We start from the raw sequence: 16,533 nt of genomic DNA, 5'->3' as shown, positions 1-16,533 counted from the left end.
CCTATACAACTGTTAAAACACTTTTCTCTCATGTAGACTAGTGTATTGCATCATTCTTGTCATCCTATGAGGAAAACCAGGTTGCCCTGGGCAGTTTAACCATCTTTTTCTTTTTTTCTCTTTAGACCATAGCTCCTGGCTTTTCAGACATTACTTCTAGGTGATTTGGTCAAAAGCTAAGCAGAGGGGCCTGCCCCATGGCCGAGTGGTTTAGTTCGCACGTTCTGCTTTGGCGGCCCGGGGTTTCACCAGTTCACATCCTGGGCGTGGACATGGCACTGCTCATCAGGCCACACTGAGGCGGCGTCCCACATGCCACAACTAGAAGGACCCACAACTAAAAATACACAACTATGTACCGGGGAGCTTTGGGGAGAAAAAGGAAAAATTTTTTTAATCTTTAAAAAAAAAAATTAAGTGGAAGGATAAGTATTATTTCTATGCCAGGATATGTGGGTAATTTTTTTTTTAACTCTAGGCTATTGATTTTCCATATTCTCTATCTGAATACAGTTATCATCTTAGTTTTTAACAACGGAACTTGTTAAAAGAAGAATTAGTAAGCTCTGTAACTCTGATGTTAACTTTTCTCCCCTTATCCCCACCATCTCCATACCAATCATTTTCAAAACAGAAGGGAACACGGATGCTTAAAGAAATTCTAAAAATTGATGGCTTTGACACTGTGGACCATAAGAACGAAATAAAACAGTTTGGTAATGAAATTTCCTCTAATAGAAGAGATGAATATGGATCTGCCTCACAGCCTAAACAAAATAAGAAATTAAGTAAGTAAGCTAAGTACTATTACTAATAACCAACATCATTTCAAAAATTCAGTTCATTTGGGTTTTTTTATCATGGGCTTTTTAAAGATAAAACTACTTTTATTTTTAAAAGAATATACTTAAGAATAATGAGTATAACTTTTATGCTTATGTCAATTATATATTAATATAACAATGTAACTAATAGATCAATAGTCCCTAAATGTCTTCTTGTGATTACTTAAATATCTGTTACAGATACTCATTGTGTAGATCCTTAGCCTGGAAAGATTTCCACATTCTAGTTTTTTTCCTCAGTAATTTAAAAATGATTATTGGGGCCGGCCCGGTGGCACAGTGGTTAAGTGCACACGTTCTGCTTTGGTGGCCCGGGGTTCGCTGGTTTGGATCCCGGGCACAGACATGGCACCACTTGTCAAGCCGTGCTGTGGCAGGCGTCCCACATAGAAAGGAGAGGAAAATGGGCACAGATGTTAGCTCAGGGCCAGTCTTCCTCAGCAAAAAGAGGAGGATTGGCAGCGGATGTTAGCTCAGGGCTAATCTCCCTCAAAATAAATAAATAAATAAAATAAAAATGATAATATAAAATAAATAATAAAATTTTTAAAAAGTAACTTTTGGGGCTGGCCCCGTGGCCGAGTGGTTAAGTTCGCGCGCTTCGCTGCAGGCGGTCCAGTGTTTCGTTGGTTCAAATCCTGGGCGCCGACATGGCACTGCTCATCAAACCACGCTGAGGCAGCATCCCACATCCCACAACTAGAAGGACCCACAACGAAGAATATACAACTATGTACCAGGGGGGAGCTTTGGGGAGAAAAAGGAAAAAATTAAAAATCCTAAAAAAAAAAAGTAACTTTTACTTTATTTCAATGTAATGAAAAAAATCATCCGGCTTAGAGTGAAGAGCTCAGAATTCAGCCCATGTTACAGAACTAACGAGCCCTTTGACTTTGGACAAGCCGCTTAGCTTTTTTCTCACTCTCTAATAGTGAGAGGTTCAGATCCTTTTGTCACTGGGGTATGTTCTTGTCCTCTTAGTGAGTTTGTTGATCATAAAGAATATGAACTTTCAGAAATTTTTAATCATCTTCTATATAAAAGTACTTAGACTTAATTTTAGAAAAACTTTTAAGAAGCATCATTTTGGAGCAACAAAAACATGCATCCATGAGTCTCAGAATGTACGATAAAATTTTGAATCCAAACCCTCCAAACTTAGGAGTTAATTGTAAACCAGCTCGAGAAAGCCTTTGCTTGTTCAAATTTTGCCTGTAACGTAACTATGTAGTCGTTAATCTCTCAAGATGTTAATTTTTGGCAGTCAGCTACTTATCATATTTTAAAGTCTTTATCATAATCATGTATCATTAATCAGTTATAGTCATCTAAAAAATCCTTATTGAATTCTTAGTAATTTTAGACAATACTAAATAGTTCTTGTGTTTACTTCCTGGGAGATTCCTCTTTTCACCTTTTAACAGTTTCCTGCTTGTATTCTCTAAAACCCTGTGATAATTGCATAGTTTGAGATACTTTTTAATATAGACGTGTGCTTTTCTCTTTTTTGGTAGCATCTTGTATGAACAAGGCTCACAGTGCTAGTGAGTACCATAGTGCTCAGTCTATGGACAATGTGTGTTGGCCTGTTCCCAGCCACATCCCTCCTGTGTCCACACCAGTAACTGAACTTTCTCGAATTTGTTCTCTTGTTGGAATGCCACAACCAGATTTCTCCTTTCTTAGAACACCACAGGTATAGTATACTAATTGTTCCATTTACATGAGTTCTTTAACACTGAGCCTAAATAAATTGACTGAAAGTCTTTGGCTAGAAATAATATAATGGGGCTGATTTTTTTTACTTTATGAACACCATAGATTTCTAATTCTCACTCTGGTTGTTCCATTTATGCGTTACCAGAGCCATTTCAAACTTTTCGGTCTCAGAAACTCCACACTTTTTGTTTCTTGAGGAAGATTAGCCCTGAGCTAACATCTGCCACCAAGCCTCCTCTTTTTGCTGAGGAAGACTGGCCCTGAGCTAACATCTGTGCCCATCTTCCTCTACTTTTTTTTATATGTGGGACGCCTGCCACAGCATGGCTTGATGAGCGGTGCCATCTCTGCACCCGGGGTCCAAACCAGTGAACCCAGGCTGCCGAAGTGGAACTTGTGAACTTAACTGCTGTACCACCAGGCCAGCCCCAGCCCCACATTTTTTTGAGGACCCACAAAGAACTTTTCTTTACTGTGTTATATCCATATTTACTGTATTAAAAATTAAAACTGAAAAATTTGAAGTATTGTTTATTAAAAATAACTTCAAAAAAATTTAATGAGAAGAGTGGTATTGCTCTACATTTTTGCAAATCTTTCCCGTCTCCAGCTTAAAAGAAGAAGCGAGATTCTCATATCTGCTTCTTACCATCAATCTCTTATGATATGTTGTTTTGGTTGAAATATATGAAAAAAATCTGGCCTCACACAGATAGATAGTTAGAAAAGGGGAGAGATTTTAATAGGCTTTTCATAAAATTGTGGATGTTCTTTGATACTATATAAGTAGCAGTATTTTCTTAAAAGTTATTTGCAACGTAGAATCTGAAACTATATGAATAAACTTTTTGTCCTCTATATACTTGTGAGAGAATGAGAGTGAAAAGGGTAAATAGCATCATTATATTATTATGAAGATAGTTCTGACCTCAAGGACCCCAGAAAGAGTCTCAGGGACCCCTTTGGGTGCCCAGACAGTGCCTTGACAACCACTGGCTACGAGAAAGACAGTTTTATCCTTTTCACTTCTAAGTTCTTGATACATTCTCACCTAAACAGAAAGTAGGATTAAACTAATAATATATAAAAATGGCTACCTTTTGAAAAGTAGAATTTTTTTAATCTTTTATGTAAAGAAAAAAAATATAGAATGTAAAGAGTTATAATTTAAATGTGAATATGTCAGAACCTCTGAGTGTTTTAGATTTTGGCCATTAATTCATATTAGCAAAGTATTGCTATTTAGAGGATGGTATAAAGGAGAGGTCAGCAAACTTTTTCTGTGAAAGGCCGGATAGAAATATTTTAGGCTTTTTGGGCCATATAGTGTCTGTCACAACTAGTCAACTCTGCAGTTATAGTGTGAAAACAGCCATAGGCAATACAGAAAAGAATGGACTTGGCTGTGTTCCAGTAAAACCTTATTTACAAAAATAAGTGGAAGGCCTAGTTCCCAACCCTTGCTAAAGAAAAAAGTTTTGCTGGCTTTCCTTTGCCTTAGGATGCTTGACCCTTCAGCTAGCTTAGAGAGCATTTTATTTTGTAAACATTAAAAGATAAAGCAACAATTCTCAAGTTTTTGCATGGCAACCCAAAACTTAAACTGATAGCCCTTTTTTGAATTCTTTTTTACAGAATGTCGGGTGAAATCATTCTACTTGTTGAGACTAAGCTTTGGGGGAGGAGGCCGACTTCCTAGATAGATAACTTCATAGACATTCATATTCTCTTTTTTAGACGATGACAGTTTGCCAGGTAAAACTATCCAATGGCTTATTGGTACATGGGCCACAGTGCCATTCTGAAAATGAGGCCAAGGAAAAAGCTGCACTTTTTGCTTTACAACAATTGGTGAGAACTGTCCATTACCTCTCTACTAAATTTGTAATTAATCTTTATGGATGCTTTTTGTTGCATTGTCTTATAACTTTTAAATACTTCCATAGGGTTCCTTAGGAGTTAATTTCCCTTTGCCTCCACCACTAATTCCAAATTATCCTCCTGCCGTACCACCTGGGACCATTCCTCCAGTTTTTCCCCAACCAACTGGTAAGATATTTTGCTCTTCTAAATATTTGTTATTGAGTTATTATTTTTAGAAAGTTCTTTTAAGAAGCATCATTTTGAGGAAACCAAAAAATTTAAGTGTCTAGGGAATGTAAGAAGGAATTGTTAGAAGTTAAGCCTGAAACCAGAGCCTACAGATTCATTTAGAAATACCATTCCTGGGGCTGGCCTGGTGGCGTAGTGGTCAAGTTCACACACTCTGCTTTGGCAGCCCAGTGTTCACAGGTTCGGATACCGTGTGCGGACCTACACACCACTCATCAAGCCATGCTGTGGCAACATCCCACATACAAAATAGAGAAAGATTGGCACAGATATTAGCTCAGCAACAATCTTCCTCAAGCAAAAGAGGAAGATTAACAACGGATGTTAGCTCAGGGCCAATCTTCCTCACCAAAAAAAAGAAAGAAACACCTTAATACCATTCCCCTCCTACAGCCTCTGGTGTGGCTGAAGTAGGACAGTTCTTTGTTCTGGACAGCCCCTTTTTCCCTAGTAGGCACAAACAGATGAATTTGGGTTTAAGTTAGATATCAAAAACACAGATGGGGGAAAAAAGACAGAGGTGAAGGGAATAAAAAGCAAGTAAGGGGCTGGCCCCGTGGCCAAGTGGTTAAGTTCGCACGCTCTGCTGCAGGCGGCCCACTGTTTCGTTGGTTTGAATCCTGGGCGCGGACATGGCACTGCTCATCAAACCACGCTGAGGCAGCGTCCCACATGCACAACTAGAAGGACCCACAATGAAGAATATACAACTATGTACCAGGGGGCTTTGGGGAGAAAAAGGAAAAAAAAAAAATCTTTAAAAAAAAAAAGAAAGCAAGTAAGGCTTTGAAGCTGTAGATGTGAAAGAAATTGCCCTTGATGAGACAGATCAAGAGTGGGGGGGTTTAAGCTTACTGTATGTTTCTTAATATTCTCTCATTGTTTTCCTCCTTCAAATGTAGTACCTGCGTTATCAAGCATGTAGTTCCTTGCTTCCTTTAGCCGGTTGGTGATTTCCTAACGTGCTGGGGGAATGGAAAGGGCACTGTGGAATCAGGACTCTCTTTTTGTCCAGGCTCTTTTATTGGCTGACTTTGAGAAAATCACATAACTTTTGGGGACTCCATTTTCTTATTTATGCTAGACTGTGTCCAGGATCTCTTTGAGACTAACGTTTTATAATTTTATCATTCTAAATCTTTCTAAATAATTCTTTTATCACTCCTTTTTCCTAATAGCAGTTGGCTTCTTCATATCCTAATCATTATAATTTTAAAATCAATAATTTATTTCAAGTTTAGAAAATTACTTTTCTGAGTCTGCTATATACCAGGTATTCTTCCAGGAGCTCTACATATCTAATCCTCACTATAAACATTAGAAAGGTTAGCAATTCTGATTAAACAAGCTGTCTCTTCAGTTTGCCTAAACTCCCTTAAACTGAATTAATAAATGATTTTAAAAGTGTAGGCCTACAGGCACAAAGAGACGAGAGAAGAAATATCAGCATATTAGAGATTTGAAAAGAGTTTCTGATGAGAAAAGCAATTGGAGAAGTCATGACTGATTTACAGAGCAGAGTTGAGCTACAGAGCAAAGTGTAGAAGAGGATACAGATGAGCTGATGAGTAGATTGTCCCTCACAATTCCCAGGAGATTCCGAACTTGGACGTCTCAGAAGCTGTCAAAGCTTCAGAGGAGGCATGGGCTGAAGAGAGGGGCACTGGTTCAAAGTCTAAATGTGGGGTGACGGAGGCCGTCTCCAAGACCTCTCTGCCCAGCTGAGCAGTTGCCTATCCAGGCCAAGACCGGAGGTTTGTTCTCCAGAGGGCTCCCTAGATATGGGGACACCAGGCACAGAAGAGAGAATGAGATACTAGGCTCAAAACGGAAATGAAGGTAAAGTTCCTTTTCCCCAGCGTGTTCCTAGATTGTAGCCAGCCATGGCCCACGTAGGAAGTTGGAGGAGGGTTCTTTTGAGAAATTCACTGAATTTCAAAAGACTGGCTCACTACCCAGTCATCCTAGAGAGAAGCCCTCAAGTCATCTGACCTGCTCCCTCCCCACACAGACACTGCTTCAAATCACAGTGTTACTGTCTTGTTCTTTAATCTGAGTAGATACTAGACTGTGAGGGATCACTGGGCATTTTAGGAAAATCGCTAAAATTAAAAGAGCCCAAAACAAAGAGAAATGAAAGTAACCTGGAAATAGAGATAATATAGGAAGTATGGAATTGAAAGACAGCTATAGTTAATATTCTTAGTGAGATAAAACAGTATTGCAGCCAAAAAATAAGAACAAGAATGTATGAAAAAAAGGATAATTGGAGAACAAGAATTAAATTGTTGAGTCTAAATTTTAAAATTCAGAAGATAAAACCCTAGCAAAGCCAAGGAAATCTCAGGAAGAAGAACAGGATAAAAGGTGGAAAATAAGAAAGAAGGGAGGCTTAGAGGAACAGTGCACAGATCAACACTTATCTAATTGGAGTGCCAGAAATAGAGACCAGAGATAATGGAAAGGACGAAAGTATCAAGGAAATAAGTAAAGTTTCTTCAGACTGAAGGACATACATCTCTAAACTGAAAGGGCCAGCAAGTGCTTAGTACAGTGAATGAAGAGAGACACAGATTGCCTTGAAATTCAGGATCCCAGTGATAAAGAGATGGTCCTAAGAGGTCAGAGAGATGGGGAAATACATGTAAAAGATCAAGAATCAGAATGATATTGCACTATTTAACAGAGGCTAGAAGCTAGAAAGCAGTTGAGCATTAAACACCTCAAAATCCTGAGACAGAATTCATTTCATCTTAGATTTCTCTGTAAAGCCAAACTATGAATCTAGCATAAGAGTAAAATAAAGACTTTTTCAGACATGCAAACTTACTTCTTATGCACCCTTTCTTAAAAAGCTATTGGATTATATGCTCCAGCAAAACAAAACAGTAGTTAAGAAAGAAAGAAAATCATGAGATTAAATCTCAAGACATCTAGTGATGAATGGAACTCCCAGAATGCCAGCTGCTCATAGGTCTAGAAAGTAACTAGTCCCAATTGGAAGAGCAGAGAGAAGTCTTGGCAGGTATGATAGTTATCTGATAGATGGGCAACATTCGGAAAAACATAAAGGATAGGTACTTAGAAGACTGGAGAGCTTTTAAAAGGTAATTGCTGGGGCCGGCCTGGTGGCGCAGCGGTTAAGTGCGCATGTTCTGCTTCTCGGCGGCCCGGCGCTCATTCACTGGTTTGGATCCCAGGTGTGGACATGGCACCACTTGGCAAGCCGTGCTGTGGTAGGCGTCCCACGTATAAAGTAGAGGAAGATGGGCATGGATGTTATCTCAGGGCCAGTCTTCCTCAGGAAAAAGAGGAGGATTGGCAGCGGATGTTAGCTCAGGGCTAATCTTCCTCAAATAAATAAATAAATAAATAAAAATAAAAGATAATTACTTTTAAAGGATAATTATTTTTAACAGAGTAAAAAAAAAAGTGTTACAAGAAAAAAACAGAGTACCCTACTTGGCTCTGCAGTGACTGTATTTACACAGTCACGTACCATAAACACTGCTTCTATATTTAAACAGATGTTGTGATATACTTAACATGAGGAGGACAGGGCAAGTAGTGAGAGGTAGTATGAAAACTGAATTTTGATGTGTCTTAATAGGAAGTCAGTAGATCTAAAAATACCAAAAGTTGAAAAATCACTAACCAGTAGTATAAGCAAATTGTTGAACAGTGTGGAAATAAACAGCTAAAACAGATAAACCTGGGTTGGAACAGGTGACTGCTATATTATGTTGAAAACCTTTTTTATTACAGTGTGTATGTAGTACTTTGATTTTTTTAAAAAACTGTAATTTGTCTAAGGTCGTAACTTACTAAGTTGCAGAACTGGCATTCAAACCCAAATCTATCTAATTCCAAAGCGCATGCTTTTGCTACTGTGCTGCTATACATTCCTTTCCCTGTATAAACAATGTTTTAGTCATAAAATTTTTATGACATAATGGATCTGATGTTTTCATATAGCTTAAGGTAGTAAGTTCACTGTAAATGGCAAAATGTAATTTGACCCATTCTTCACTTTCAAAAATGAATCTAGTAACTATATAAAAAATAATTTTAAGTAATTAGTATGTAGTTACCTAAAGGTGTACCCACAAGCTTCTCTAAAAAAGAATCTGTCAAAAATAAATAAATACATCTGTCTTATAAGAATGTATTATATATGAAAGGAATGATTGTTTTCCCCATTTATTATCGATATTTTATAGCTTGACATTTTTACCTTTTTCATGTTGATTATTGTATTTCTCTTTGTTATTGTATCGTGTTTATTAGTGTATTCAGACTTACCAAGAATCTTAAGGTTCTAACTGGAATTCTTTTGGTCTCATAGTAGGTGCTCTCCAATGTTCTAATTAAAATGTATGATATAAGTAAAAGCCAAGAGATTGGAATGCTAATCAGGAAAAAAAATTTGAGCATCAGATTGACATTTTTAAAGTTATTTTGTAGGTTTCTATTTTATGGTATGAAATAGTCCCAATGGAGGAAAACGTATTTTGTATTCAGAACAGTGATTTATTGGGGGAATTGTGAAGTTGACCTATGCATAAGATTAGCATAGCATCTTTTAAATAGATGTTAACATTATGACTGCCACCAAAGTTACTTATAGGTAGTATCAAGACCTAATTTTCTAAATCTTATTAGTGTTTTTCATATTAAAAGTTTTCTTTATCCTGGGATGTACATCTGTCATTCGTAACACAAAAATATATTATGATTCTTCTTTCTTGATTCCAAAATTTCTTAAGTGGCTTAATTTCATTTAAGCTATATCATCTTACAGGTCTGGCTGCCTTTTTATCTCTCTTAAAAGAAAGTTTGAACACAGTACGTGTCTTCTTCAGTGGCAATGTACTGGTGTCTCGATTGTCACTGTTTATTGCAGAGTTCCAAGTGGTGCTCTGGTACTGACTGCAAAAGAACCACCGGAGAGCTTGTTGACACTGCAGATTCCTGGGCGTCTCTGAGTCTGGTCTACTAGGTATGGCCCTGCCCAGGCCCTGTATTTCACAAGCTCCCCAGGTGATTCAGACACACAAATCAGGTTTGAGAACCACTAGTTCAACAAGCTTTTAAGAAGAAACAAAATTTAAATTTTAAAAAAATCCTTGAATTACAAATATTAGAATAGGGCAAAGAAAGATTCCACATGTCGTATGAAAATGATGAGGTTTCAATATTTGAACTTTTTTGTAGGCTGGGATCACTACGGAAGCAACTTAGCACTGGGGGCAGGTGAGTGAGATCCTTAAGATTTCTCTCTTTGTGCCCTGGCTTTTCTCCCTCAAGGGACAGTTTCATGACTTTTTATTATTTTTTTAAACAGTATTAAAAATTCCTAAAGCTCATATCAGCATAAGGAACTAGTGGCCTTTGTAGGCCAGACAGCATAACGATAAGCTGGCTTCTGTGGCTAGTTCACAGTCCTAAGGGGGGCTCCTGAGGTTGAATGCTGTAAGCAAGATTAATTGTAAGTTAAGCGTTTGCCCTTTGCCAAAGCGAACAAAGGGTAACAGAAGGTCGTCTTCAATTTCAGGGCTTTGATGACACCATTTTACTAAAAGAGGAATTTTCCATGATTTTTAACAGCTAATATAATGCCTCCGTCGTCTCATCTCTTTGGCTCGATGCCGTGGGGACCGCCAGTGCCAGCGCCTGGAAAGCCTTTCCAGCACACTTCGTACCCCGGGGCCGTGCCCATGGCTGGGGGAATGCGAGGTGGTGCGCATAATCAGTTCATCCCTCTACAGGTGAGACGTGGAAAGAGAATTATTTTAAGAGAATTGATTTTTTTAATGCTCAAAGACTATTGATAAAAATTTGTTTATTCAATAATTACTTATTCAGTGCCAGCTAGAAGCCTGAGACTGGGTCTGAGTGCTGAGCATAGGTTATAACCAGTAGTGACCAGTCTGACCTCATCCCTGCTGTCTGAGTTTGTGTTCTAATGAATAATAATTATCACAGCGAGTAATAATATCCTTTTCTAACGCAAAGTGATTTAAAATCAGGAATATAAACTTTCTTTATATTTAAGTTGTGGAGAATTTTTAAATATTTTATTCATAACTAAATTCCTTGAATTTCTGAAGTCCATTTTGGAAATTATAAGTGGAAGTCACAAGTGACCAGTGGTTGACAAACATGAACAGCGTGGTTTGTGCTATTTTCTGATGCTAGCTTTTTTTGCCTACATTGTTGCTACATTGATGCTTTTATTCCTTAAAGGTTACTAAAAAAAGGATTGCAAACAAAAAGAACTTTGAGAATAAGGAGGCCCAGAGTTCTCAAGCCACCCCACTTCAGACTAGCCAACCAGGTTCTTCCAGTGTCACCAAAGTGATTCCGCAGGGGAGTTCATCAGCTTCCTTAAAGTCCTCTCAGATTACTCAACCCGCACCTTCTTTTCAAGTTGAAGCTGCCCCCCAGGGCCATAGTGTGTCTCACCATAAGTCAACACCAAGCTCTTCTTCAAGAAGAAAATCAAGAAAATTGGCTGTCAATTTTGGCGTTTCTAAACCTTCTGAATAAATTTGGTACTTGGAATTAAGTTAATTTCTTTCTTTTCCACACACCTTTTTATAAATCCACATCTATCTCTCACAAAAAATTAGAATGTGCTGTTTTAAAATAATATGTTTCAATTGAAAATTTTTAATTTTTTGTCAGGCACTTTTCATGCTGTTTATATCAAATTGTGCATCTTCAGTATGTGCAGTTTGTTTTACATCAATTATACCTCAATAAAGCTGTAAAAAAAAAAGAGAGACTAAATTAAACCTTGTGTCAAAATAATATCAGTGGACTAAAATGTGCCAATCTAATCAGTGGCCTCATCATTAGAAGCATCCTGAACTATGAATTAGACATCATATTGCAATACTAATAAATATTTTTTACACTATCATTGAGGGATAATTAAATGGAGCATGAAAATTGGGCCTCAAGTATAATTTACTGAAAGTGGATTTTATTTCTCTTTTTAATGATGGAACAGAATTGTCAGGAGAATGGCTTTTATGTGTGAGTGTGTTAACTTGTGTTTTATTGTCTGCCAGGGTCCTTGCGCCCTGCTGGGTGATCACATTGGTGTGGTGCTGCCAGTTCTGCTTTATCCTAAATTTGTACCAAAGCAACTTTAGAATACTGAGCAGGATATTTCATTTAACTGCTTACCACTATAAATAGCAATCTAGATTTGAGTAAGTAATTAGAGTTTTTTAGATTATTCGAGAACCAGCATTAGTAATTTCTAATAAAATTCTTTCAAAATCTACAGGGTACAATGATTACAAATTAATCTTCTAATGAAATAAAGTTCAAAATATTAATCATGTTGTTAATTAAAATAAATTGTATTATTCTTTTATATAGCTTTTTACCTGCTTACTTAAATATGTGAGAGCTCCATTATTGCTCCATGTGTAGCGCTTCCTAGAACGGATGAAATTCTAAATTTTTTTTAAATTCCAAGGTGTGGTTTAATACAGGTACAATCAGTTTGTGATGTACATTATTTACATGACAAATGCCTGTCTCATTCTGTTTCCATATTTTTAGCTTTATGCTGAACTGTCTGGTGACTCTGGCATTTTGTCTTTGCATGTTATATGTGGGTGTGTATTGTTCAAGCTGTGGCTGTTGAAATTATTTTAGAATTTATGAAAATTTCTCAGTGGTACCTGGGCCTGAGTTTTTATATATATATATTTATCCTTTAGTTTTTGTGATATGCTTATATTTTTAAGGAAGTAATTTATCATACTTTTTTAAAAGTAGAAACCGTAATCTTTATATGCAGTTGCTCATTGTGTCCAGTTTCATTTAGCTTATTGAAAACTCTGCCATGAGTCTTTGAGTAGTTTGTTTTTTAAAATGCTGCTTTGAACTAAGTGGATTCCTTTCTCTAACTGCTGACTTCAGAGTTTCTCTAAATGTTAAGAGGGTATTTGTATATTAGTAGTGCCTTTAGTATGAGATAAATGTTCATTATCTGTCATTTATTATAGTCATGTGAGTTTCTGTGATTTTATTTTCTGTTGATTTCCTGGATTCACGTGTTCATCGGTTCCCAACATTTGCTTGTTGAGAATGTTTATCTGTAGTGGGATCTTCGATAATGAGGCTCAAGTAATTCAGTGTTTGTCCTTATTTCCGCACAAACTCTCTACTTGTTTTTAAAGGAAACATCTATTATGGGAATACAATACCAAAAAGTTAAATTGTGACAGTGATGTTCCATTAACCTCTTACTACTTCAAAATGTGTAATATCTCTCAGCATATAACTGTGCAAACTCCAGCATTCAAGAATTGCCTCGCTCCTGTGTCACCACTCTAGGAACAGGGTACAGCCGGCATCTTTTTAGAGCACAGAGGAAGGAGCACACGCCATCTTCTGAATACTCCAAGAAAAATTTCAGTAAGCATAGTGCCACTGAGCCCATAAGGATATTTCCTCAGTGTTTGAGCAAAGCAAGCTGACAGTTGTGTGTGGATAGGCAGTAAAAGTGTTTTCTCTTCATTCCTTCTTCTCTTTCTTTTAAACTATTATTCCAAAGATCAAAATTGAAGAAGGGTTAAAATAGGAGACAGCTCCAGAATGACTAGATGGTGATGGGGCATTTATCTGTATTCTTTCCCCCTTGCAGACTTTTTCCAAATGCAGGCCTAAGATCCACAGCTGATGGGCCCTCCCTCCAGTTTTTGTCTCGTGATAATCTTGAGGAGACTGGATCCACTGATAGTTTAGGGAACTTGCAGTTTTCCCCTTTTGGCTGAGGCAGACTCAGACCGCCCCGGAGTTTAGAAACAGGCCCATTCAACTGTTGAATCTGCTGAGGACTTGCTCTGAAAACTGCGGGCTGTACAGAGCACAGAAGAGCAGATTCCCCACATTGCTTCATGTTTCCACATAACTACAGCAATGAAATCTAAATATCCTTGTTCAATAATTTTTTTCTCTTTTTTGAGCATCTCAAGTGAATTTTACAGATTGATCCTTCCAGTCTCATTCTTCCTTTTCACGATTTCCTACATTACCCGATCATTACCTGTTTTATAATTTGACAGAATGTATTAATTGATTTAAACATCACGTAGACTAAAGTCTTAAACATCTGAGACTCAGTTTCAATAAAAATTAATTGCACCTCTATGTGTACCTTAGTTTCACCTTAAGACTTTCCTTCCTTTTCTGAGGATTAAGTAGTTCTTTGAGAACTAAAAAGATAAGCAGCTCTTTTTTCCCCCTTTGTGGGAGGGATGGAGAACTCTAGATGCAGGTTTTCGTTGTTTATTTCCTTTTCTGTGATCAGATATTTGCCTTGGTTTTAGATTGATATTTCCAGCTAATCTAGATTCTTGGCTTTGGGGCAGGGGGTGGGGACGAGGGAGGTGGTTGGCAGAAGGAAACCGCTTAACTAAGACGTACCAACTCACTGCTTTTGCAGACTGTATCTTCCCAGCTCAAGGAAATAAATGAGCTGCATTCACGTTCATTCACGTTTTAATCATAGTAAGTCATACATTTTCATAGTGATCTGATTTTTACCTTTCATAGAACTGTCCAGATCTCCATTGAAGTTAGTTCTAACATGCTTCTTCTCATTGTTCAGAGCATCTTTTTTAAAGCAACTGTGTACAATTCCCCGGCTTTTTGAGCTTGCTATATTTTTTAGTACCATCTTGCTTTTAAATTGTGTTTTTACTGTAGAGGAGAATTAATTTATTGGAGAGAAGTTATTGTGACAGACATTCTCTACCTTTTAAAAAAAATAAATCACAGAAGTTCCCTTATATGCACATTTTGTAGACTTTGTCAGTGAAACAGTGTTTTTTGCAGGAGGTTTCTTTCCTTGACAGGATAAAGCTTACAATTCCAGAAATGGATATTTTTCAGACTGACCTAGTTCATATTTCCGTCAGACCTCTCCATCTTCTGCCAGGGAGCAGTTAGAGACAGTGTTGAAACAGACAGCAGCAGGGCCGAGCCGACAGGCGGCAGAAGTGTCGCTGCTGCCATACTGAGGGAACAGCCCAGACATCGCTGATCCTTCCTTTAGAGAGAGAAAACGCGTGTATAGAACAGTTTCAGGAGTTCAGAATAGCAGCCCTCCATAGCTGTGTGTGTGTGTCTGTGTGTGTGTGTGTGTGAGTGAACCGACAGTGATGCCTTGCTCAGTCAGTGCATTCAGCCATCTTAAGTGCAATTTGTGACGGAGACTCTGGTTTCCAAAAAGTTTTACATAGTCAAACCTGTAAATACTATTTTTTTTCACCAGTGCACCCATTGCTATTGATATTTCAGCAATTGGTGTACTATTAAATTATCGAGGCCAAATAATTAAGTTTCTCTAGATGTTTTAGTAATTTAAAGCCAAATTCTCATGCCATTTCTCATGAAGTAAGAGGAGTGAGAATTTGGTCCACGGTTTGCTCTAAGTTATTTTATTCTTTTCTTTCCCTTAGAGTTAAGGGGCTTTTTTGTTTGTTTGGGGTTGTTTTGTTTTGCCTCAAGTCTCTGACATTTTCTTTTGCCTGTACCCAATTACTTCTTTGAGTGTGCTCATCTGTTTTGATATGAGTAATAATGTGCTGTATCATCAGTGTTCATTTCATTCATTTAAACAATATAATTAAGTACCATTCATACGTATATATCACTTCATTTCTTTTATCACAATGATTTTATAAATAACTGGAATTTTTCATTAAATCTTATACAGAGCAGTATTTTATTAAAGATTTAAAAGGGAAGACTTTTATGTGCTCATTTTGTAGTTTTTCTTTTTTAAATATCTTCACATTGTCTGCAATTAAAGTGTTTTAAACTTGGATTGGAATGGACTCCGAATGTATTTTTGTGTTAAGTTGTACATTTTTAGATTTCTAGCATGAAGTTAGCCTCAAAATGTTGTACAAAAAGATTTTAAAATTTAAGAGTCACTGAAAGAATTTAAACATTTCTGCATGTTAAATGCTGTCTGGATTTTAATTAAACACTTGAGAATGATTTCATACGCTGTTTGCTCTTTTGTGTTTCTGTTAATAGCAAAGTAGAAACATTACGCTATTCTCTTAAACCCCATACCCTTTTATATCAACATTTAGAATCTGTGTCATTTGGAGCAAACTGAGACAGCATGATTGGTGGGCAAAGTCTGCATTGTAGACTCACGTGGCCGCTGTTCGGAACCAGCTCTACTCCTTAGAATTGTAAACAAGTCATCATCACATTAGCACTGGCAAGTTCTGTAAGGTCTAAGCTTCATTTCATCTCCTAAAGAAATAAAACAACACCCCTTGTGATGTTAATGTATGTATGTATAAAGAACATTAAAATCCCTGTGGTTGGGGCTGGCCCCGTGGCCTAGTGGTTAAGTTCGCGCGCTCAGCTGCAGGCGGCCCAGTGTTTCGTTGATTCGAATCCTGGGCACGGACATGGCACTGCTCATCAAACCACGCTGAGGCGGTGTCCCACATCCCACAACTAGAAGGACCCACAACGAACAATATACAACTATGTACCAGGGGGCTTTGGGAGAGAAAAAGGAAAAAAATAAAATCTTAAAAAAAAAAAAAATTGCTGTGGATGGCTAGATGGGTGGATAGGTAATGAAGCACGTATAGTAAGAGGGTAATGGTGGAATGTAGGTGGTGGGTGTACGGGTGTTCACTGTATAATATTTTAAACTTTGTTATCTATTAGAAGGTTTTCATAATGAAATGTTGGAAAAAAGAAAAAAAATCCCCTTAAAGGTGTCTGGTGCTGTCAGTGGAGATCAGCCAAGATCTTCAGCGCTCGGTCTTGTTCTGCTCGGTCTTTAGAGAAGCAGATA

At 37.5% G+C, this 16,533-nt stretch overlaps 1 protein-coding gene across 5 annotated transcripts in view; it reads left to right on the top strand.

Annotated features, from left to right (window-relative positions):
* Positions 1-15,712, top strand: part of XRN1 (5'-3' exoribonuclease 1) — a 117,915-nt gene extending 102,203 nt beyond the window's left edge. Inside the window, exons 36-42 of one of the 5 annotated variants that reach the window (XR_011527197.1) lie at positions 635-788; positions 2,360-2,541; positions 4,302-4,415; positions 4,511-4,613; positions 9,891-9,929; positions 10,231-10,444; positions 10,923-15,712. Coding sequence is in view for 2 of the 5 variants with exons in the window: in XM_008507778.2 (XP_008506000.1) it covers positions 635-788; positions 2,360-2,541; positions 4,302-4,415; positions 4,511-4,613; positions 9,891-9,929; positions 10,284-10,444; positions 10,923-11,225 (1,056 nt within the window). In the remaining 3 variants the exon portion in view is untranslated. The remainder of the gene's footprint in view (positions 1-634; positions 789-2,359; positions 2,542-4,301; positions 4,416-4,510; positions 4,614-9,890; positions 9,930-10,230; positions 10,445-10,922) is intronic. The other 4 variants (XM_008507778.2, XR_011527198.1, XM_008507789.2 and 1 more) reach the window with 4 other exon arrangements.
* The last annotated feature ends 821 nt before the right edge of the window (positions 15,713-16,533 follow it).

Source organism: Equus przewalskii, chromosome 15 (assembly GCF_037783145.1).
Source record: "Equus przewalskii isolate Varuska chromosome 15, EquPr2, whole genome shotgun sequence".
In the NCBI taxonomy this organism is placed as follows: domain Eukaryota; kingdom Metazoa; phylum Chordata; class Mammalia; order Perissodactyla; family Equidae; genus Equus; species Equus przewalskii.
The sequence above is the reverse complement of the archived record's forward strand: the minus strand, read 5'-3'. Positions and strand labels throughout refer to the sequence as shown.